General features: G+C 35.4%; 1 protein-coding gene and 1 long non-coding RNA gene across 3 annotated transcripts; both read right to left on the bottom strand.

Annotated features, from left to right (window-relative positions):
- Positions 1–562: 562 nt before the first annotated feature.
- Positions 563–4,804, bottom strand: Ak6 (adenylate kinase isoenzyme 6). 2 transcript variants are annotated; one of them, XM_069844088.1, is made up of 4 exons: positions 4,596–4,804; positions 2,976–3,127; positions 1,676–1,821; positions 563–1,003 (listed from the first exon to the last, which is right to left on the bottom strand). In XM_069844088.1, the coding sequence occupies exons 1-4, from the start codon at positions 4,636–4,638 to the stop codon at positions 811–813; spliced, it is 534 nt and encodes a 177-aa protein (XP_069700189.1). In that variant the 5' UTR covers positions 4,639–4,804; the 3' UTR covers positions 563–810. The 2 variants fall into 2 exon arrangements, with proteins under 2 accessions (XP_069700189.1, XP_069700188.1); XM_069844087.1 differs by lacking the exon at positions 4,596–4,804 and adding an exon at positions 4,274–4,406.
- Positions 4,805–6,838: 2,034 nt separating this feature from the next.
- Positions 6,839–22,455, bottom strand: LOC138712384 (uncharacterized). Its single transcript, XR_011335702.1, has 4 exons — positions 22,078–22,455; positions 12,324–12,530; positions 10,496–10,619; positions 6,839–6,854 (listed from the first exon to the last, which is right to left on the bottom strand). It is a non-coding gene; the product is annotated as an uncharacterized lncRNA (long non-coding RNA).
- Positions 22,456–22,484: the final 29 nt, after the last annotated feature.

Here is a 22,484-nt window from a genome sequence, read left to right as displayed (position 1 = left end):
CGTGTGTCAATATCATCCCCAGAAATTGTGAAGAAAAAAAATCTGGTAACCTTATCTTAAGTCCCCTTAATGCAAAATTATTAGCACTCAATAGTATAGTCACATACACAATACATTCAAAGACCTGTCACTTCTTTTACATTTAGTCTACAGCATTACAGACATCATGAACTATTAATGTACGCAAAAATTCAAAGGAAAGCTCCAATTTCTTGCTTATATTCCCTGGAAATATGCTTATATTTTAAAATAAATTACATAATACAACACCTAATTACCTCAATTTTTCGTTTTTCCCACGAAGCATGAGCATTTAAGCAGCATGTCATAGCATGCATAATGAAGCACATTCTGTGAACTTTTGCAGCTTCCTTGCAGTTTGAAAAAGAATTAGTGGTTGGTTTTCATGGAGAACTTCCATTTCCCCTACCAATATTCCATTAATCATTAATGCTATGTAGTTCGTCTCCCATGGTGCACCTACAAGCAGCTAAAAGAACTACAGCCTTGGCACATTGCCTACAGATAAGGAAGCTTGGGTGAATGACGAGAGGCAAGTATCTATCCAATAAAAAAAATATATATATATATTGTTTCACGAAGACTGAGCCAATAGATTATTCGCAAAGCTATAGATAGTTTCTTTTTTACACTTTGAATAAATTCAAAAGCTTTTTCATTAACAATGCAGCGATTCTATTTTCTCTGAAAGTGAAACTGATGAGTTTTTCAAACATCCAAGATAACAATGCAAGTTTGAAACTTTATTGAAAAATACTTTAGTCACAGTTCTTATATTTCTGCACAAATTCATGTGCATGCCCCGTTCTTCCATTGCTCCACCCATGTTGTTATTTTCTCCAAATTGTCTTCCATTTCAGCTGGTGTATCACTTCGCAGCTCATGTACTATCTCTGGTTTGTAAGCCCCTTGTGCTTCCTCCAGTATAGTTTGGAATATTTCACACTGTATATTATCTTCCAGCTTCTTCCCAGAGTAGCCTCTGCAGGAAGAAATTGAACAATAAGAATAAGAGATAATATTTTAGTCAAGAACGTTAGAACTGTTCAATGCCACATGATTTGAATGTTAGTGTGGAATAAAACTTGCTAACAAAAGAATTAGACTACAAAAGATCAACACCAAATTACTAGTCATGAAGCAAATGATTTAAAGAAAAGATTAAAAATAAGACTATCCCAAGAAGTTTCCTTAATGTTCAAATATGCAGTTCATTACCATTACAGTAATCATCATATTCATCATTACCAAAACCATCCTTGCAAACATTGCACTTGGTGCCCCGTTACAGTCTCCCACCAGTGCTTTTGGAAAATTTCCAAAGATTTCCTACCATTTAGTTGATAACATAAGTTATTCTAATTGAACTGACTGTAAGGACTCCAGCAAATTGACAATGAAAAACTTTGAGAAGAAAGTAAAACTGGTATACACATGTGAACAACATTGCTCTCCCACAAAATCCTAGAAAAGGAACAATCACCAGCAGCATAGATTATCACATGACTACAGCATTGGTGCATTACGTCAGGAGGGGCATAAATACAATAGTGATCATATCAACGTACATATTTGTGCTAGTGGAGGAAGTTGGGAGAGGAGATGATATAAGAAACAGTCTTCTCCACAGTACAGTTCAACCAGTGTCACTTACCTACTGACCAACCTGTCATACAACCATTTGTTATCAGTTCGCAGGACAAACACGATGTCAAACCATCTCTCTGGGAAGAAATCGCACCCATGATAATCAACAATCCTTCCGCCTTCACTCATCTTATCTTCCATCTCATCCAGGAGCTGTAACAACAAAGACAAATTTAAATGGTAGGGTAATAACTTACAAAATCGATTTCAATATTAGAAATGGAGTCACTCTCGAGTTGCGGTGCAGACCAGCAGACTGATGGCCTCATGTCCACATGTTTCAGCTGAGGTGAACGATCATCCAATCAGAATGGAGGTAGCATGTGATTACCCATTATAGCTGGTTTCAATTACCAGATTTTGTTAGCTAACACAGCTCCTCAAATTCATCATGATGCTGGGTGGGCACCAGTTCCATACACTGGCCGAAATTTCATGAGAAAATTTCTTCCCCATGAGAACTTGAAACAACGCACATTCCATAACATGAGTCCTAGGCATAAGGCCTTAGACCACGACACTATGGCACGGGACAGTCTGTCCTTTTCTTTATGTTTGTAATCTTCTCTTCCTTTCATGTTCTCTCAGCCATTATTTTGACCATTCTCGGTACTATGCTTTAGTAGCTAAAACAATTAAAATCTGGTTTTAGTATGTATACATTTCATATTTTTAGTAAATTACCCACTTATTGAGCAGTTAAATTTGCAACATTTTCTATCATTTTGCCACTTCTTAGTTACAGTACTTTACAAGATTGTGGTGAAATAGGGCACATCTTAATGTTGATTTTTATAGATTATGAAGGAATATTAAAATGAAATTAGTGACATATACGTTAGTTAGGTAATATTCATTGAGGATATAAAAGACAGTTTATCCTAATAAATGAAAGTAAACAATAATTTAAAAAATATGTTTTTTGTAAAGGAACAAGACAAAGAAAACTTTGTTAATTAAAATGTGTGCAGAAACATGTCTGTGCTTCTCATTACAAATTAAACTCTAAGGAATAATTTTTAATAATCTGAAGTTCATTCAGAAACAAAACATTAACGAACAGAGTCATAAATTACCTTTAAAATGATCTTGTATACTTCTAGATAAATCACTTTCAACAATCACCAGCTGGCATCTTGATGTTCATGTCACATGACAAGCGTTATTACAGATTTGCCGACCAAATTTTATTCTGTACCTTGTAGTTTCATGCATTTATTATCAAAATATTCGTGAATAATCATTTTGAAATGTACATGAAATTTTCCCACTTAGAATTAGTTTAAATGGGATGGCCCTATACAAACCTTCTCTTCATCCAGCACTGGGCATTGATAAACTTCATCATACTCTTCGAAACATTCAAACTCCTTGGCTATCTGCCCCACTTCGAGCCACTCCAGTCCTGTATTTTCAGCCAGTTGCTCACATAATGTTGATTTTCCGACACCAGGAGTACCTGTACAAACGTAAATAAATAGGATATTTATCCAATATAATAAGGAATTCAAGCAGGAACTATGGTACTATGAAAAAATGTGGTTAATAAAATGATTAAGAAAATCATGATGAAATATGTTTAAGGGAAGTCTGTATTTCCGTACCTTACCATGTTAAATTCCTCAATTTTGGGTGCATTTTTCTCAGAAGTTATAAAAGATAGAAATGTAGAAAAAGGGCATATGTATACAACTGGCTAAATAAATTAAAAATTCCACTGAATGGTTAGCAAAAAAAAAAAAAAAAAAAAAACTGACAACATTTTTTCGCATTAAGAATTATTACAAATTATGTTTTTATTCTTGCTGTGTAAAATGTCATCACATTGATATTGTATATTAATTTCAGCCTTCTGGGTACAATACCTTCTGAGGAAAGTGTACAAATATCACAAAAAATAAGTGCAGAAAACAGGTCTCAAAGTTTTCATATCTTACATGTTAAATTCCTCAATTTTGGATGCACTTTTCTCAGAAGTTATAAAAGATACAAACAGAAAAAATAGGATACCTTTATGTATACAACCGGCTAAATACATTTAAAATTTCGCTGAGCAGTTGGCAAAAAAAAATCATTGATAACATTTTTTGCATTAAGAAATTACTACAAATTACATTTTTATTTTTCCTGAAGATAGGGCTAAAAGAAGAAATAAAATCACCGGTACCTATTTTCCCCCACTCTTACCTCAACCTGTAAGGTAACTAGAGATAAAACAAAGGTAATAAAAATTAATAACTTGCTAATGAGGTGCGAGGTCTTTGGGTATCTGGACAGAGCCATGGATGTAAGCACATTCCGTGTTTCAAAGCTACACATCCCATCAGGAAAGCAGGAATCCAAAGAGTAAATCTATTCTGTCGGATGAATAATTTGAATAATTTCAAGGAAAAATTGTTCCAGGGCCAGGTACCGATCCCGGGCCCTTCCCTTAGCGCACGAATGCTCTCCCGACTGAGCTACCCCAGGAACTTACACGACACAGTCACAATTTTTCCCTTATATCCACACAAGTCAAATGGGCTGACAAGATACCAGAACCCAACTATGAGTGCACACAAATAAGTTACTGTGTGACTTAAACTGTGGCTTTCTGTTAACGTACCTCCAGTAACGATCCTGTCGGATTTCTTACCAAAATCTGCACTCCAATCCTGGAAACACTGAATGTCTCTACACATATTGTGCAAATGACACAAAGAAAATAACCTCGCACCACGTACATCACCGTGAAAGTTTCAGATCACTACATTTGTTAATGTTGATAGGTTTCACCGTAAGATTCTTATTCAGTGTCCGTCCTCTTAATCATGCCCTTAATAATGCAAATAAATTAAAACACGGGTAAGTGCTCCAATCACATTCTGAAAATAATAATGACTAACAGACACAAAACATTACCAGTAACTGACACCGGGACACCATACCTGTTACTAATATATTTGGTAAAGCACGTCGACCAGAAGCCATGCTTAAATTCACTTCTTTCAAATTTTAAAACCAATTAAGTCATACTCGCTTCCACGTGCCTCTCATCTTCTGTTATGTATTATTGTGCTGAATACTGATTAGCTTCTTACAGGCTCGCCAACATGATTTTTTAAAACCCACTGTAAAAGATTACAGCAGTATCTAAATTGATATATTTATTAGCAATGTAAAAGTACGCTATAATGGTTAAAAAACGCTGAATTCCTAAATAAACAACATTTAATTGATAAATTTTACCAGCTAAATTAACATTAATATCAAACCACTACATTGGCTACACTGCTGGTTACACTTCTTTTCAAAATATCCCTCAACTTTGCGAATAGTATGAAAATTACCGCCAGCTGGAAGAAGAGCAAGACCGATGACTGTAAAGAAACTGGCAAGCATTGAGTAGACACCTTCGAGCATATAAATAAAAAAAAGTAAGCCTACTACTTTCACGTTCGATGAGTCAGACAGTACGCTTTAATGGAAATTCATTCTCGTCAATTTCCCCTTACTGCATAACACACACTCTAATGTAAACTTTCAATATACTCTTATTCCATGTTGTCCTTTAAAGGTTTACTATGGGTGGCTGGATTCGAAGTTCACAAGTTCAAATCCAGCTGAGCAATTTTAAGCAGCAAAATCCGTAGCATACCTTCCACCATGAGAGTATTGCACATAGATTCATACCACGTAAAAGAATGTCCTTTATGGCTCCATGCAAAATGTCTCGACATTTCTCACCTCACATTGAAATTCAAGCTGAAGGGGTCCAAGGTTCAGAGCATCATTAAACTATTACTACACCCCATTCTCTCACCTAAAGATAATTACCTATGTTCAGAAGCCTCTCAGTGTAAATCATATTAAATTTCATATTTTGAATGGAAAATCCAGGTACATGTATGATATTGTGAAATATAGTGAAAGTCCACTAATACATACATAATATTAAACTAATTACCTCCCTCGAACAATGCTGTAACTCACAACTGTTACGAATGAGAGTTACAACATTCTTCGAAGGAGGTATTCAATTATAGATTAAAAAAATAAACTATAATAAAAAAAAATTATACATAGTAGCTTACGACACTCACCAATACACTGCAAGTAATGCAACTGATATCAAGTCAAGGATTCCAGCAACAGCACCTTCAGATTTTATGTTGCTTCCTTCTCTCTTGAGCAACGAACTGGGATATCATTGGTCTTTAGAAGACATTACATGTTTTTTGAATTAAACTAAATTATATTTTTTTCACTGTTGGATACACTCTTTTAACACTTGATTAACGTTATAACTTCTTTACTGTGTTAATATTATAAAAATTACCTGGCTGACTAGTTTCGATGTGGTGTCCATCATTGTCCAAAGCCTAGGCCGTGATCTACTGGTGTTTCTACTAGAAGTTTCATCTGCTACTGCAGCAGACATCATCAGTGGTTAGGTTTCCTTGGTCGAAGTGTTCTCCTTGGTGAACCTGTGGCAATTGATGTCTGCTGCAGTAGCAGAAGAAACGTCTGGTAGAGACACCAGTAGACCACAGCATCTCAGCCCGGAAAACCCACATCACATAAATGATTTTATTTTGTAAAAATAAGCTCTTATAGCAAATGAATCCAATTGTCTATCACTGCACTTTGGTTACGGCCACACAGTATCATAAAAGTGGACATCAGGAAGTGGTAGGGAGCAAAAGATCTTGCACAAGTGCACCAACTATAACTGGCATCATATTGCCACATTACATGTATGGCACTGAATCACAAAAAGATTCAACATTATAATTTATTTCACACATCAATACATCAGGCTGGATTAAAAAAAGTATAAAAGCAGAGAAATGAAGAAAGCACGCGGCAAATGAAACCAACTGATATGCTGAAGGCAGGGCTTTTATTAATTAAAATTAAACAAATTGAAATTCACCAACAAAATTCACTTGGAGGGTTAAACATATGCAGCCATGATGGTATTCGCTGTGATGACCCCTGTTACCGTGGGATTGCTTAAATTATGGCTGAATTTCAGCAATAAAGACCAAGTTTGTATTGCGTTCCACAAGATTCGTGAATTACAGTCTGTTGCACCTTGCTGAAACACCCTGCCAGAAACTCAAACTGACTGATGCACTTAGCTGGCAGGAGCCCGGTCCTTGTTGGCAGACTTCATCTGCTTCTGACGCATCAAGTCAGCATCTCTGCAATACAGATACCAATAAAAGATATAGCATTAAATGATAAAGTTAATACGAACAGCAAAGTAGAAATGTTTTCACATTTTATAGAACATTTGATATTTTTTTTTATTGTTAATCAGTTAAACACCAATTTCCTCAAATATTTTTATCTGTAAAGTCATCATAATGGCATGATTACACCAAAGCTAAGTTATTCCAAATGCTCTGATCAGGATGAAGGAAAGTATATTTATCCCTCTAGCAAACACTACATCGATGAAATAATCTGATCTGTTGCTAAATAAGTGACATCAGATGCTGAAATTTTCACAACATTTCATTTACTTGAACCCTGAGCAAAAACATTTTACATTAAGAAAAATATATTCCTACAGAGGAAATGGTGAAATACACAACCTACACTGTATCATTCAAGGCTATCTTATGAAAGAAAAATTTAATAATATGCATATTACTGCATATTGTTTTTCAGTGCCTTCAAATATGGTCAACTAAGTTTCTTCAGAATTTATTATCCTGATGTAGCATACAAGCTATAATGATGATTATAGTCGGATTAAAACTACTACAGTAATCCTATTGACAGTTCACACATGAAGGCAGGTTCACTGAAGCAACTAATTTTTTTTCAAAGTTTTCATTAAATTTAAGACAAATGTCATGTAACCCTATGTTCAATCCTCAGACTCATCTCGCCAAATACCAACTCACCAATTCCATCAATACGCAGTTTCTACAGCATCATAAATAGCCAATTTCTAATAACTCATAGTCTTCTAAGATCTCGGATGTTGAGGACAAAGTCTTGTGCATTATTTGTGAACATAATCATCCTCCCTTCATGTCCAACTGGCACCAACTGCCAATGTTCAGGCAGTTTCTGTTGTATAACTTGCAAAGACATCTCTCATCAGTCTAAGCAATTTCTTCGAAGTTTTCCTTCTGCACCTGTTGGAGGAATCTGTAGCATTATTTTACAGTGCCTTGTTATTGCAGTGGCTACTCAGTTTTCCAAACTCAAGTCCATATCTTTCAGCATTGTCTACCAGGAAGACAAACTGCCATTCAAATGATGTTGTTCTCCAATGACACTGGGGATTATTTGATCTGCATCATTTTCCCCCTAGCTTCCCAATATAATGAAGTCAGACCATTGCCCGTCAGTCCTTTACAATTTTCCAGGTGGTATTTATTCAATATGGTATTCAAATGTTTCATACTATATTTTGCAATGAAACAGGGCTATTTAACAGCTGAAGTACCTTTCTTCTCTGACAATAAAATATATTTATGTTGCTTTTCAGTTTCTTTCCTCTTTGGTGGAATTTATAATTTCATATTGTCACCTTTCTCTTCCTCTTCTACAATAAATTTATTCTTTTGAATTAATATTATATACTGTTCTTATTCATTTGAAGAGAAGCTCCAGTTTCTTTGAAGACCTACATAATGTTAATTTCAAAATATGCAATTCCTTGACTGATTGTTTTACACCGTTTCTTGGAAGTATGCAACAAAATAACAAAATTATAAGTAGCAGTACTAAAAAATAATGAATGCTCGACAAAAAGTGTAAGGACTAAAATGAATACACAAACTAAAACATGTAAATAGACAAAAAATACATCGCATAAGGAACCTTGCTTAGCAATCCCAAAAACAAAAATAAAACTAACTATATACGAATTGAAATTGGCAGCAAGTATCACTGTATAGCAGTTACCATGATAATTTTTTGTAGTGTGAATGGCAGAAATGTAATTTACTTTGACAGAAATTCTGTTACATATCAGATACAGAGAACTCCTAATAATGAAGTTGTTTTAATCCACCAACTGCACAGATGAATTCTGATGTGGATGAGAAACAGTCTATAGATTTTTTCTGGAGTCCTTTCATTCAAAGACAGGTTACTTTCATGAACAGTAAATCTATAATACATATCTCCCAGCCTTACTTCTCTCCTATCACAATAGATTTTCATCATTATTGAATATTCGTCATCTGCCAGGTTCGAATCTGTGAACCTCAGATTTATGGTAAGCATTGTAACCACTCAACCATCCAAAGAAATTATTTTGACCAATTTTCAACAGTTATCCAGCCTGTGTAGATCACTATTTAATTTTATTAAACATTATGTACACATCATCATCATCATCATCACTCCATGGTTTAGACATCATTGGCTGTTCCGACTTCACAGTAATCCTTCCTCTTCTGTATGGCCTGCCTATATCTCTTTTACTCAAAGCTCAGTAATTGTACTCTTAGATTTTTTTGGAAGTCTTATGTTATCCATCCTGTCTAAACATTGCAGCCACTTAAATCTATATCATATTATGTCTTCATTTATTGTATCTACTTTCAATTCTGTGGTCTAATAAAGTACATCCTTTTGTTTTTCTTAAGAATTTCATCTCTAATGCTTGTATTTTATTCTTAACTTTTCTTGTCTATATCCATGGCTTAGATCCGTACATAAATATAGGTTTAGCCATTATTTTATAAAATTTAATTCTAGTATCCTTTCTTGTTTTATTTTTCAGTATACACATTTCCTAGATAAAGAATTTGATTTTTTTTTTGCACCAATGAATATTTACATCTTCATCACTCAATGAACTTTTCCCTGTAGGGATAACATGTAAAAATGGTAAATCAATTTGTCGTTATGGACACTACCTCCAATGCACATGGACAGCAAATTTACAACCACAAGAATCATCTCCAAGTTGTTTGTGTCAATCTCCTTCAGTTATATTACATCAGTAAATTACCTCTTATTTCAGAACTTCCTCAATAGATAGATATTTATTAGTCTTAGGAAATATAATGATTTCATGGCATCATCAGAGTGAATACATAATAAATATGCGGTTACATAACATGTTATTGTCACCTCACTGTAGATGACATTAGCACAATTTCTCTTCTCTTTCAATACTGAAAAACGACCAGTTTTAGTATTGTAGGTTGAATGTAGACAAAACCCATCAGCTGTTTTTATTCATTACATTGTCAGACATATTACATAATAATTACATTTTCACCTGTTCCATCAGGACTACTGATATCTAAACCGTATTGTCACAATGAATAAAAAGCTGTGAAATATGCATCAATACAAGATATTTCCAACTTTACATAATCTGCTTAGAAACGAATAACTTGATGGTGTATAACTGACACCAAAATCTCTTGCACATCAGAAAACAAGTCAAGCAACAACATCACTTTGTAATCTTCATCTTACAGTGTTGGTGACGTAAAACGTCCGTTGATGTGACATATTAATGAATTTAAATACTATTATAGTTACAATCATGCCATGGTATGAAAGAAAGAGCGCCTGACCGGAGTACAGGAAGTCACAGGTTCGGATCCCGCTCGAGGTTGTGAAATTTTTCTTTCATACCATGGCATGATTGTGACTATAATAGTATTTAAATTCATTAACATCACTTTGGATGAAAATATAGTTGGTTGGTCAGTAGGTCAATCTATCACTTAAGTAAGACATTAAGTCAAGTCAGTAAGTCTAAACAATTTTTTCAGTAACAGGGATGATAAAAATATATATTAGACAACTTCTCCAGTATCACAATACTTGCTCAGACTTAACTTGTGTAGATACATGCCTCTGTTTGCGTTGTTCCAGCGTGAGTCCTTTGTTTGACTCCTTGTCATTGGAGCCCTTTTTTTTCTGCTGCTCTAACTGCTTCTTCTGGTTCTTCTGGCGTGCCAACTCACGCTGGTTCCCACCTGTACAAATAAATTCTCATCAATTTACATAGTACGAAGTAAAATTTTCTTCCACTTCTGTAACACCATCACCGCACTGCTTTGTATACAGAGTGTAAAAAAAATATGTCACAAGGCTCACTGGTAACTAGATGGGTACCATATGATCATATTTTGTTAATAAACCCATGTCCAGAAATGCTTTGTTTACGTGCTACCATCTTTGAAATATGGAGGAGAATGTAGGCAGTATGAATCACAAAAGCTAGAAAAGAAGTAAAAAAGATAATTGAAATACTGTACGTAAACAGCATTTTAATCAAATACAAAAGGTGCTCCAAATTGTTGCCACCAACTTCGATATATTTTGTGCATCATCTCGTTATATCATGTCGAACTCTATGGCGCTCCAGCACACTTCGATCATGAGGTACGTGGCCACTTGAATGACACCTTTGGCAACATATGGATTGGATGTGGAGGCCCAATAACCTGGCCCCCTCGCTCACCTGACCTGACACCATTGGATTTCTTTTTCTGGGGTACATGAAAACCCTGGTGTACGAGACTCCCATGGAGACACAACAAGATCTTGTGGCACAAATTCAAGTAGCAGCTGGAGTCATCCGAGATATACCGGGAATCTTTACAGAGTTCAACATGATCCAGAGTAGGTTTGAACCTAAGAACCTGGGGCTTTATTACTTCTCACCCATGTCTTGCTAATATTCTTTCTCGCCTATTATCCTACCATAGAAAGAAATTAATTCCACAGTATACCTTGCTCCAGCTCAGCAATAGAACTCTTCAGTGGAGTACAGATATATCTAAATAAACCTAGATACGTTAACAAATAACCACAACCAGTATGTTTCTCATATTCTGTCTCATATCTAAAGCTAATTTCAAATAATACACGAAACAGTAAAAGACATGGACAATCTAAAATATGGAATGAACAAATAGCTAGGGAAGCAAGTATGCAGATTACAGATAGTTCTCATACCTCACACATTAATTTCCTATCATTTGATAACTTGCTAATTCGAAAGTTTATCTGATGAACCATATGTCTTCATTTTGTGTAAATCTTTCTTACCTAAAGTGAGACTAAGATTTTTCGTGACAAATGTGTAAAAATTGTTTTTGGATACAATGAAAACAAATTATCAGGCACAATATTCATTACAGTTTCCTTACATTATATAGACCTGTATTATAAGCTAAACTTTACAGCACAAAATATATTTTTTATGCAAAAATGGAACATTTCTTAATTTTGTATTTTCCACTTCGACTCATTGAGTAATCATGTGCACTTGGAGTAAGACTTTTGGATTTTACATTGTCATAGATGCAGAAACACATAACAGTTTCAGAGCTAGCTACATACTGCAGGAACATATTTTAAGATTCTTACCACCCTGGGCCAAATGATGCCCTCTCTATTTACAGTACGACTCAAAAGTTAGTTTTCCCTTTTTAGTCATTTTATAAAAATAATGTAGTTATAAGGACAGATCACATTTTGAACAAAAAATACGTGGTAAATTACTGTTTAAAATAAAATTGAATTTTGCATCACCTATAGCATGAATAAATGATGAAATAAATTTTATACCTGACAAAAACGGAACGAAATTAAAAAACAATTTAAAGAAATAGATACTGTAATCAAAATAATCTACTCCTTTCATTCTGAACATCATTTTTGTTTCTACTCACTTTGTGCTTAATTTGATGAAGTGGCTTCCTTCGTGCTTTCTGTTAGGCAAAGGCAGCGATCTTATCATCATAATCTATAGTTTGCAACCATTCACCTTTAGTACACAGAAGAGCCAAGTCTTGTAAATGTCCCTGAGATAGTGTGTACCGGTACTGCGAAGATATGTTTCTATTCTGCGCAGTGTCGAAAAAGAAAGCTCTGCCAAACTGTTGGTAATAGCAGAAAAACATACTACACTTACGTCTACATATAGATATCGTCGCTGTGCCTCCAAAATCCACTCTATGTGCTTTTTAAAAGATTTTGCAGAAGAAAGAAAGAAGCACTGTCACTTTTAATTCCCTGAATTTTCAAAGGTACTTTTGATATAACTTCATTGTTGAAATTATACCGAAAAAAGCTTTGAAAATTCAGGGAATTAAAAGTGACTGCTTTTTTCTTTCTCCTGCAAAATCTTAAAAAAAAAAACACACAGCAGATTTTGGAGGCGCAGCAACGATACACAATCTGTAAGCCCCATTATTGGAACCTGGAATAAATGTCTATATTCTTAGACGAATCTTATATACAGGACTACTACAAAGGCTTTACCCGATTCCATAGCCTTGTGTTATGAAAAGTATGAGACATACATTATTGAAAGTTATACCAATAAAAAGAGAAACTCGTCAAGTTTTTGGTCCATCAACTGCTACAAGTGCTCGATGTGACCTCCTCACGTCACGCAACAAACAACCACTCGGTAGTCTAACTCCTGCCACACCCGCTGGAGCATATCACAATCAACTTTAGCCACTGCCGCACGGATCCGGTTATTAAGTTCTTCAAGATTAACTGGCAAAGGAGGTACATACACTTGATCTTTGACAAACCCCCATAGAAAAAAATCACAGGGAGTCAGATCTGGCGACCGAGGAGGCCAACGGAGAACACACCGATCGTTGTTAGAAGCCCGTTGATGTGGTTGATGCCTCAGTTACATGAAGATAAACCAGGGTTTTTATTTCAACAAGATGGGGCTCCACCACATTTCCATCTGGAAGTGCGTGAGTATCTTAATGAGCATCTACCACAACGTTGGTGTGGATAGGCTTCTAACAACGATCGGTGTGTTCTCCGTTGGGCTCCTCGGTCGCCAGATCTGACTCCCTGTGATTTTTTCTATGGGGGTTTGTCAAAGATCAAGTGTATGTAGCTCCTTTGCCAGTTAATCTTGAAAAACTTAATAACTGGATCCGTGCGGCAGTGGCTAGAGTTGATTGTGATATGCTCCAGCAGGTGTGGCAGGAGTTAGACTACCGAGTGGATGTTTGTCGCGTGACACGAGGTCGTCACATCGAGCACTTGTAGCAGTTGATGGACCAAAAACTTGATGAATTTCTCTTTTTATTGGTATAACTTTCAATAATGTATGTCTCATACTTTTCATAATACAAGGCTATGGAATCGGGTAAAGCCTTTGTAGTAGCCCTGTACAATATGTGACTGTGAAGATGAACACACACTTCAGTTGAAGGTTCATCAACATCAATTTTGTAAGATTACAGAATAGTAAAGTGTGTTCAACTTCCTCGAGTGCAGTTTCACAAAAAAAGACTGCCAACTGACCTTTTACCACTCTCTATTCATGTCTTTCTTACTGCAATAGAAATCGTGTCTTTGCCTGTTAATAACCAACCACAACAGTCATTTAGGAAACCGTTCACCTCCTTCCTTTCATCTCCACATAAAGAGAGAGTTGCCACATCAATGAATAAATGAAGTAGTAGTCGAGGGTCGTTAGGAATGTGGCAGCTATGCAGCATGTGTATGAAGGTGGTGAAAGCAGTTTGGATAGGAAGTAGTAAATCTGTTAATTGGATGTTCAAAGATGTCACACGAGGAAGTTGTACCACTTTAGCTGCTGAAGTTACTTCTTTAGGGATCAGGTCTCTTAAATTATTGAAAAACGATAAACTGCCCTTTACTGTTTATGTCTATGTTTAACCAGCTCCCCCAGCAGACATTGCAGCATGACCAAGCAAGTCCCCTCATTAAACTGTTCTTTCGAATCACAAGATTAATTTCATTAAGTTTACAACATTTCTGGAGATTCACCATTCATTGGTTCTTTTCCTTGGACGTATTTTATTACAGTCATATTCAGTGAAATGCGACTTTGCAATATCTTTCTCTTCAAAATAGTAAAACATGATAACACTCAACAGTATGTAACTTGTTACGACTTCGCACTTTCCTAGAACTGCTTCCCAAACTCTCGCCAAAATCAAATAGCATTTTCTGGCCTCTGGAATCGATTCAACAAACCTGGTACTTCAATTTTAGTCATTGGTTTTTCAGTTGTACTTTCTTCAATAAAGATCTATTGTTTCTAATACCTGAACCCAATGTTAACGTATACTAAACATGTATCATTTCTAGTTTATGATCCAGTTTAAGATAGATCTTTCAATGAAACATTCAAGGGACTGCTAATTGTGTTTGTAGGATCTCCCAATGGTGACATGAAGCAGTAAAAAATATTTTTAATATCTGAAGTAACTCGAGAAAAAAAAAAGCCACATAACTCTTTACAAACTTCTGCTGCTTGCCGTCCCATTAAATTCAATGAATGTTAACAAGGAACATAAAATGAGTAAGGGAAAATATCTTTAATTCGTGCATGTAGGCAAGTTAGCAGCATTAATGTAGGTATAACCTTATCCCTACTACAGGCCATGGAGGACCATAGGGTAGCAGGAGGTTAAGGCTCCATCTTTGCAGACAATTAGCATTAGTAGCAGTAGGGATCTCAGTGCTATGCGTTTTCCACCATTACTTCCAAAGGAATACCCTTGGTACTCAAAGACTGTGTGAACCCCAGGACCATAGTGTAACTGCAAGTATTTGAGGCATTACATAGGTCTAATATCTAATTTGAACATCCACAAGATTAAATATGAACGAAAGTTTTGCCATCCTCAATATTTATTGTATGTAAATATGCCCCTGACCTTTTGGCTCCTATTGGTCAAGAGATTAAGTATAGAAGGTATACAAGGTGGAAGTGAAATAACCCTGCAAATTTTCAGAGCAAATAGCTCATGTTGTATGTAACAAAAAAGTATAATACCATATTAGTGGAAAATTCTTAGTTTTCTCAGAAAAAAATGTTTTTCCCAAATAGCATAGACGGTTACTGTGTAAATTTAATTTAAAAACCACTAATTTCAAGCCACTGAACGATGTGAGCAGACTGCAACGTTGTAGTGAGAGACAAACTTGAGTTCTTGACCTCTTACATCTGTATTACGAGAAGAAAGTCGACTGTGTTAGCAGCGATGTTGCCAGACTGAAGAAATTTTCAACTTAATTTTCTAATTATCCGTGCATTTAATCACAAAACGTAATATATATATTTTTTTAGTTGGTTATTTAACGACGCTGTATCAACTACTATAGTCCCGACGCTGTTATTTCCGGCGTGACTCCACCTCTTTGCTTACGTCTTAGAAAGTGAAGGCTCTATAAAGTCTAGGTAGGTAGTATTGTTCGGCATTTTTGTTTTTACATTGCCAAGCTACCATACGAGGAATCTATTTGCCACACTGTTAAACATTATAATGTCATAGCTCTATGATAATAAATCAAACGCAATGTAATTCAGGAAATAATTGAGCAGCAAATAACGTCTTTGTGTGCTTTCTGCGAATGCCAACGAAAGAGCTAAAATGGCGGGCGATTATATTAAGTATTTATCGAGCCTTAAGAAATGAATCAGCGAATCACAAGATGCACACGTTTAAATGTAGCCGACCTGCAACGCGATTGGCTGCCGGAAATTAGAGCGATGGGACTATAGGTTATTTAGCGTCGATGAGATTGGTGATAATGAGATATTTGGCAAGATGAGGCCGAGGATTCGCCATAGATTACCTTGCATTCGCATTACGGTTGGAGAAAAACCTCGGAAAAAACCCAACCAGATAATCAGCCCAAGCAGGGTTCAAACCCGCGTCCAAACGCAACTTCAGACCGGCAAGCAAGCGCCTTAACCGACTGAACCACACTGGTGGCTAGGTTTTTTTATTTCTTTAAATGTACCTATCGTCCCTTACAATCTGCAGGATTATTTCACTTCCACTCTGTATTTTGCCACCCCAAAAATCTGTCACCTCAGGCCATGGCCAGGGTTGGCCTCTGTGTAAATATGCCCCTGACATAGTAACTCCAACAGAGGGGGCAAGAAAGGATAATTTATTTTTTGGATGTCACCAAGAGGTTATTTTCCAGGAATGAATAAACAAAATAGGTTCCCTATTACCTTTGCATTCTCTGATAAGGAATATGTATATCTCTGAAATGCTGAACGTTTTTGCATCTATGATGTAGTGCAAAAGCCAAAGTCTCATACCATGTTGAACTCTGATTCTTAAATCATACGTAACATGTACACTAATCACAACAACTACAATTTGTAGTTGCCAACTCTCTCGTATTTTCCGGGATCTCCCATATTTTAACCTAATTTTTTAACAGTCTCCAGCATTTTTCTTCTTTGTTTTGCATAACGTGAAAAATTTGCATTTCGAACATTTTATATTGTAATGAATGAAGATGATTTATATGATTAACTTTGTTCTTCCAGAGACACATTAAAATGTGCAGTCCTGTAGAAGGTAATGCTTGCCAGAATGTTTCACTACCAATCAGTTTTAAATCAAACAATGTTAATGTTACAAGTTACGAAAGAATTGGTGAGTTTGTTGTCAGCACACTAGGTAGTAATGCTCTTACACAGAGTGTTTTCTCTCATGTACAATAAATGAACAGGTGTTCGAAACAAGAGTATGACACATCGAATCAAATCAGAGCTGCAAATTGCAGTGAACTTCAACTACTCAAGCAGGCAATTTTTAAAATTTGTTTAAAATGATATAAAAAAATTATTACGCGCAAATTATGTCTCAAGTCTAACTGCCAAAGTATAGTATAACATTGTTTCTGAGTAATTTGTCAATTTTCTATATGAAATTTTGTTGATTCCTCAGTCTCCCGTATATTCCTGAAAAAAAGTTGGCAACCCTAACTACAAACACCACCCTTCCTTGTCATGACAACACGATTCATTCCCAGTTTAAATAATAGCAAGAGCAATGTAAAACAGCAGATATACATGATTAAAGAGCAAAACAATGTCTTCTGAAGGCAATTTGCCCAACAGGTAATCGACAATTAAACAGTATGGTACACTGGTTTTTTGAGAGTTAAAAATATGTATGTGTGTGTGTATGGTACACTGGTTTTTTGAGAGTTAAAAAATATGTATATCTATATGTATGTGTGTGTGTGTGTGTGTGTGTGTGTGTGTGTGTGCGCGTGCGCGCGCGCATGCATATATGCAAGAAGATGGGGCATAAAATATTTTTAGTCAGTTAAAAATTCCAAGTATTTCACACATGAAAAACATTTTGACGCCTGCAACTTTAGTATTTCACAATTTTAAGTGGCATTTGTCATTCATTAATATGAGAATTGTAAACTCACTGTATTCTGGTTACATCTTGCTGCAAAATCAAATACATCAGAGAAATATTGTTGAAACAAAAAGTGCACTTTCACCCAAACTGAAAAATTTCATATGACTTTTTTCGGAAACCTCATCCAAATTATTTTATAAAACAGAAACTGTTAAATTTTTCTTTCATGAGAGATAACATACTTATTTTAAAAACTACACTCACAACATCTCAAAATAAACTGGTAGTCCTTCAAAAACAATTTACTTTTCTTTCTTCATCACATAATATGGGGACGCCAGTAGTTTTACTCCTGCAGATCTCATTTTCCTTTAATCTGGTCAGGTGGCACATTGTTTGTCATGTTCAAGCTGATCATATTCAGTACTTAATAAGACTTAGGTGAAAGTGTTTTCATACTAGGAATGTCACAGAAATATCTCAAAAGAATTGTGTTGTTGTTTTCACTTAAATGGCCGTTTGTATTTCACAATTTTTGACAACAACTAAAGTTTATCATTGGTACCCTGGTTAAGTACACTTTCTATTAAGGTTAACCAAACACAAAATACATTAATTAATCTACAACCACATGATGGAGTGAAACTGGTGGGCGCGCTTCCGAACAGGGGCAGCAGTTTTTCCTCTAAGGTTAGAGCCCAGTTTAGGTGTGTGTGTATTAATCGAAAATTAGAGGCTAGAAAATACTGAGAATGGGACGCATGTTTATATGACATTTTTTCGATTAATACACACATACCTAAACTGGGCTCTAACCTTAGGAGAAATGCTGCTACCCCTGTTCAAAAGTGTGTCCGAAATCTGTTGTCACTTCAATCCCTGGCCTTAGCCTTTTGTGATTTTTACCTTTGGGGAAGTATATTAAAGACGAAGTATGCTACGCAAAGCATACACTTTGAAACAACTGCAGTAAAACATACGCCAAGTAATTCACTCCATAACATATGAGGAACTGCACTTGGTAATAAATAAGGAATTTCCTACCAAGATGTCAAAAATGTGTGAAAGTCGGAGATCAACTTCTTCAACATCTTTAGACATATTACTATGATGTACCGAAGTACATATGATATTTCCATGCAGGAATTTTGCATTATCATATGATGAAGGGTGGGTGGAATGGAGAAAAATTCTCTGTGTAGAATTTACATACCTATCTGTAATCTGCCCATCTGACATCCCTATCTCGTCCTGATTATCTATCTACTTCTTTTAATTCACTTGAAACATGCTCTGAAATATGTTGAAATAATATTACTAGGAATTTATCCAAGTATTCATGGTTTTCCTAAACCTCTTTGATGTTCTTCTGTCCTCAATCTCCGACAATAAACTCTCATACTTCAAATTTCTGATTTTCAAACTCTCTCTAAATCCATCTATCCACATATCAGAGGATCTAGAAGTCCAAAATCATCCTATATTATACCACAACTTGACAAGTAGGATAAATGTTCTTATTTTATTATTATTATTATTATTATTGTTATTTTATACCATTGCTGTCCTCACCCTTACCACCACAACCACCACCACCACCACCACCACCACCACCACCACCACCACCACCACCACCACCACCACCACCACCACCACCACCCACCACCACCAACACCATCAATTTTGTTTCTCTCCTATGTATACAGACATAACGAATTATGTACGCTTATTAAATTTATGGGGTTTTCTATAGCACGCGACACTGAAAGTTTTTTAAGGAAAAATTGTCTTCACAAAAATATTTTGATTATTTTCACAATCAGGTAGGTCAAATCGATATGACAAAACTCACACAATAATTAAACAAATTATTTTAACTTGGTATAACGGACTCCTAATAGAGGTTCTCTTCCTACATGGTTAAGGTAACCACTGCATGATAGCCTACCGATCAAATTTCCTGAGAGGTCTACTTGTTTCATCATACACTTTCATGTAAAAAGCAAAACGCTAACTTCTACTCTGTATTAAACTCCTTTCACTTAACCACTTCCCTTATTATCCCGAATTAACTCGGGTTGCTAACATGTGTCAAAATTTATTAACCCGAGTTAACTCATTTGAGTCCCATTTCTATTTCATAGTGATTTTTTAAGTATGTAAGAAAATTAGTGATGTACAGTGATTCAGCAATATTAAATGACCTCTTTACGAAAATAAAAAAATTTGACACTTTTTTTTTACAAAACTGGTAAAATATATAGTAAGGGAAGAGGTTAACTAAGTTTTGTTAGTCAAAATAATAACCACTGAAGAGCATGAAGTTAACAGTAGATATTGAATTCACTGTTGCGGAAGATTTTGACAAAAATTAGTCACTGTCGTTTATCTTCATTTACATCTCGCGCTATCAAAATATTGGACAGATTAAGAACTAAGAAACTGTAATTATACAGTGATCCAGTAGCGGCCAGTGACCGAAATCCTCAGTGAGACCTAATGTAACTAATTTAAGTAGGCTTCCTCCTATACAAAATGTTTATTATTGATGATACTTTATTAGGTTGTTGTTATTATTATTATTATTATTATTATTATTATCATCATTAATGAAAAATAATGTCACTCACCAAATAAGTTGCTATGCTATACTGAGAATAAGACGCATATTTACAACTATGACATTTTTTCGATTAATACACATAGGCCTACACTTAAACTGGGCTCTAACCTTAGGGAAAATGCCGCTGCCCCTGTTCGGAAGCGCGCCCCAAGGCTCGAACTCAGGAAATAATGCTCATAGGGTTCAAACTGTGGCTTGTTGCTATATAGGTAAGGGTCACTGTGTACATCAATTTTGACATTTTTTGAACCACGCCTTCATCGGTAGAACAACAGTCTAGTATATACTATAGTCTATTCTGTAGGTGAATTCTTGACATTCAATAACACTTCATGAAATTGATACTAAAACTTTGTGTTGTAATAGTAGACTATATTGTAAATCTCGTCTATATATATTTCATCTAGACTATGACTATAAATTAAGATTTTATAATAGTATTAAGTTTTTTGACTTGTTCCATATTCTAGCTGTAAGCATGTATGAATACCATGGAATGTTAATAAATACAATACAATACAATACAGTCACGAAGCTTGAGTTGTGAGGGTGCTATGAACAACAGACTGTGCCAGTACTATTTCACATTATCTGTAATGAGGCGATATTAGCGATCCTAGTGATTAGGAACTATCTATGGATGCATATTTACTAGGTACGTATTGAGCTTCGTGACTGTAGATACTAGACTGTGGGTAGAACCAAGAGCCTTACACCATCTAACTTCTCTCTACATAGCCTACGCATCAAAGTGTAGGATGAAGGGATGGAGAGGAAATCTTTCATCCCTGGCAGGGGAATTCCACAGTTGATTCATACACCATTGTGGAAGGTGGGACAAGAGAATAACTATGACAATATTTAGAATTACGGAAGAGAACGAATTCAAGAATTATGTATGTGAAAAGAAATTACATCACTGTAAATTATGATTCGTAGACTACGTGTTCCAATCACATAGCAGTCGGATCTTTAACATAAAAATTCTAAAACTTTGTCTTATGACTTAGATCTTAGACCAATTCAACACTGAAAAATAAACTGCTATATTATTTGTATGTCTTTCCAACCTCAACATGTTTACGTTTTCCTACAGTGAAGTTGGAATATTTCCTCTAAACATTCCACCCTCCGACATGAATATTCCGGAATTAGGCTATTTTTAAAGTCAGACAATACAATTACTGTTATTAACCTTAAGATTTCACAATCACACAAGTCAAACTTTTGTTTGACAGCACACGTAATATAGACGAGACCTTGAAACAAACACTTTCACCAACATTGTGAAATAACTTCCACGTCAAAACATGCACGAAAATCATAAAATTTCATTAAATTTTAACAAAATGTATTACAAAAGTAAACGTAAGAGAATAGATTAGTAATATGCTAACCACCTCACCCCCACCCACACACTCCATTAATAATTCATTTGCGTCGTATAAGATAGAAAGTTCATCCTCAAAACGAAAGTAGGTATGCAGACCACAGCAACACCAATTTTTTAAGGTGTTTTCAAAATTAGTGTACATAAATTAAATGCAAATAAAACAAATTGTACAGCTTCAAATTAATTGATTACAAAATTCGCAGATTTACATACAAGTCACATTTAGGTATGAAACATTCATTCACAATTTCAATTAATATTAGCAATAATTTACTTACGAGTCATTTTGGTTAGTTTGTCTTGGTCTCCGATAATCAAGAACAGAAATATCCCACGAAATGGGGCTCCTAAAGTTTTTGGATTGTTTTCTTTCCTGTTCTTTTTCCAAGAATGTAAAGTAAGGTATATATTCCCTTTATGTTAATACTTCCTGCAAGTTCAACGCCGTCACTACAGAAATAAGCAGATGAACTGGATGAACGAAGACTCGTATGCTCACTAAAGGGCGACGGTGTCATAACCAGCGAACACATCACAATGCTACTGGAACGAACTCGTTCAATAGAAAGATGTTGTAAAATAGTATGTAAACCGAGCATCAAAGGAAGCCATACCCTTACCCGGATTTAAACCCCGATTTTCGTAGATGTCCTGATCATATACAGTAATAGATTACGTTATATTG

This window comes from Periplaneta americana, chromosome 13 (genome assembly GCF_040183065.1).
Source record: "Periplaneta americana isolate PAMFEO1 chromosome 13, P.americana_PAMFEO1_priV1, whole genome shotgun sequence".
In the NCBI taxonomy this organism is placed as follows: domain Eukaryota; kingdom Metazoa; phylum Arthropoda; class Insecta; order Blattodea; family Blattidae; genus Periplaneta; species Periplaneta americana.
Note: the sequence above shows the minus strand (reverse complement) of the source record. Positions and strands in the feature narration are given on the sequence as shown.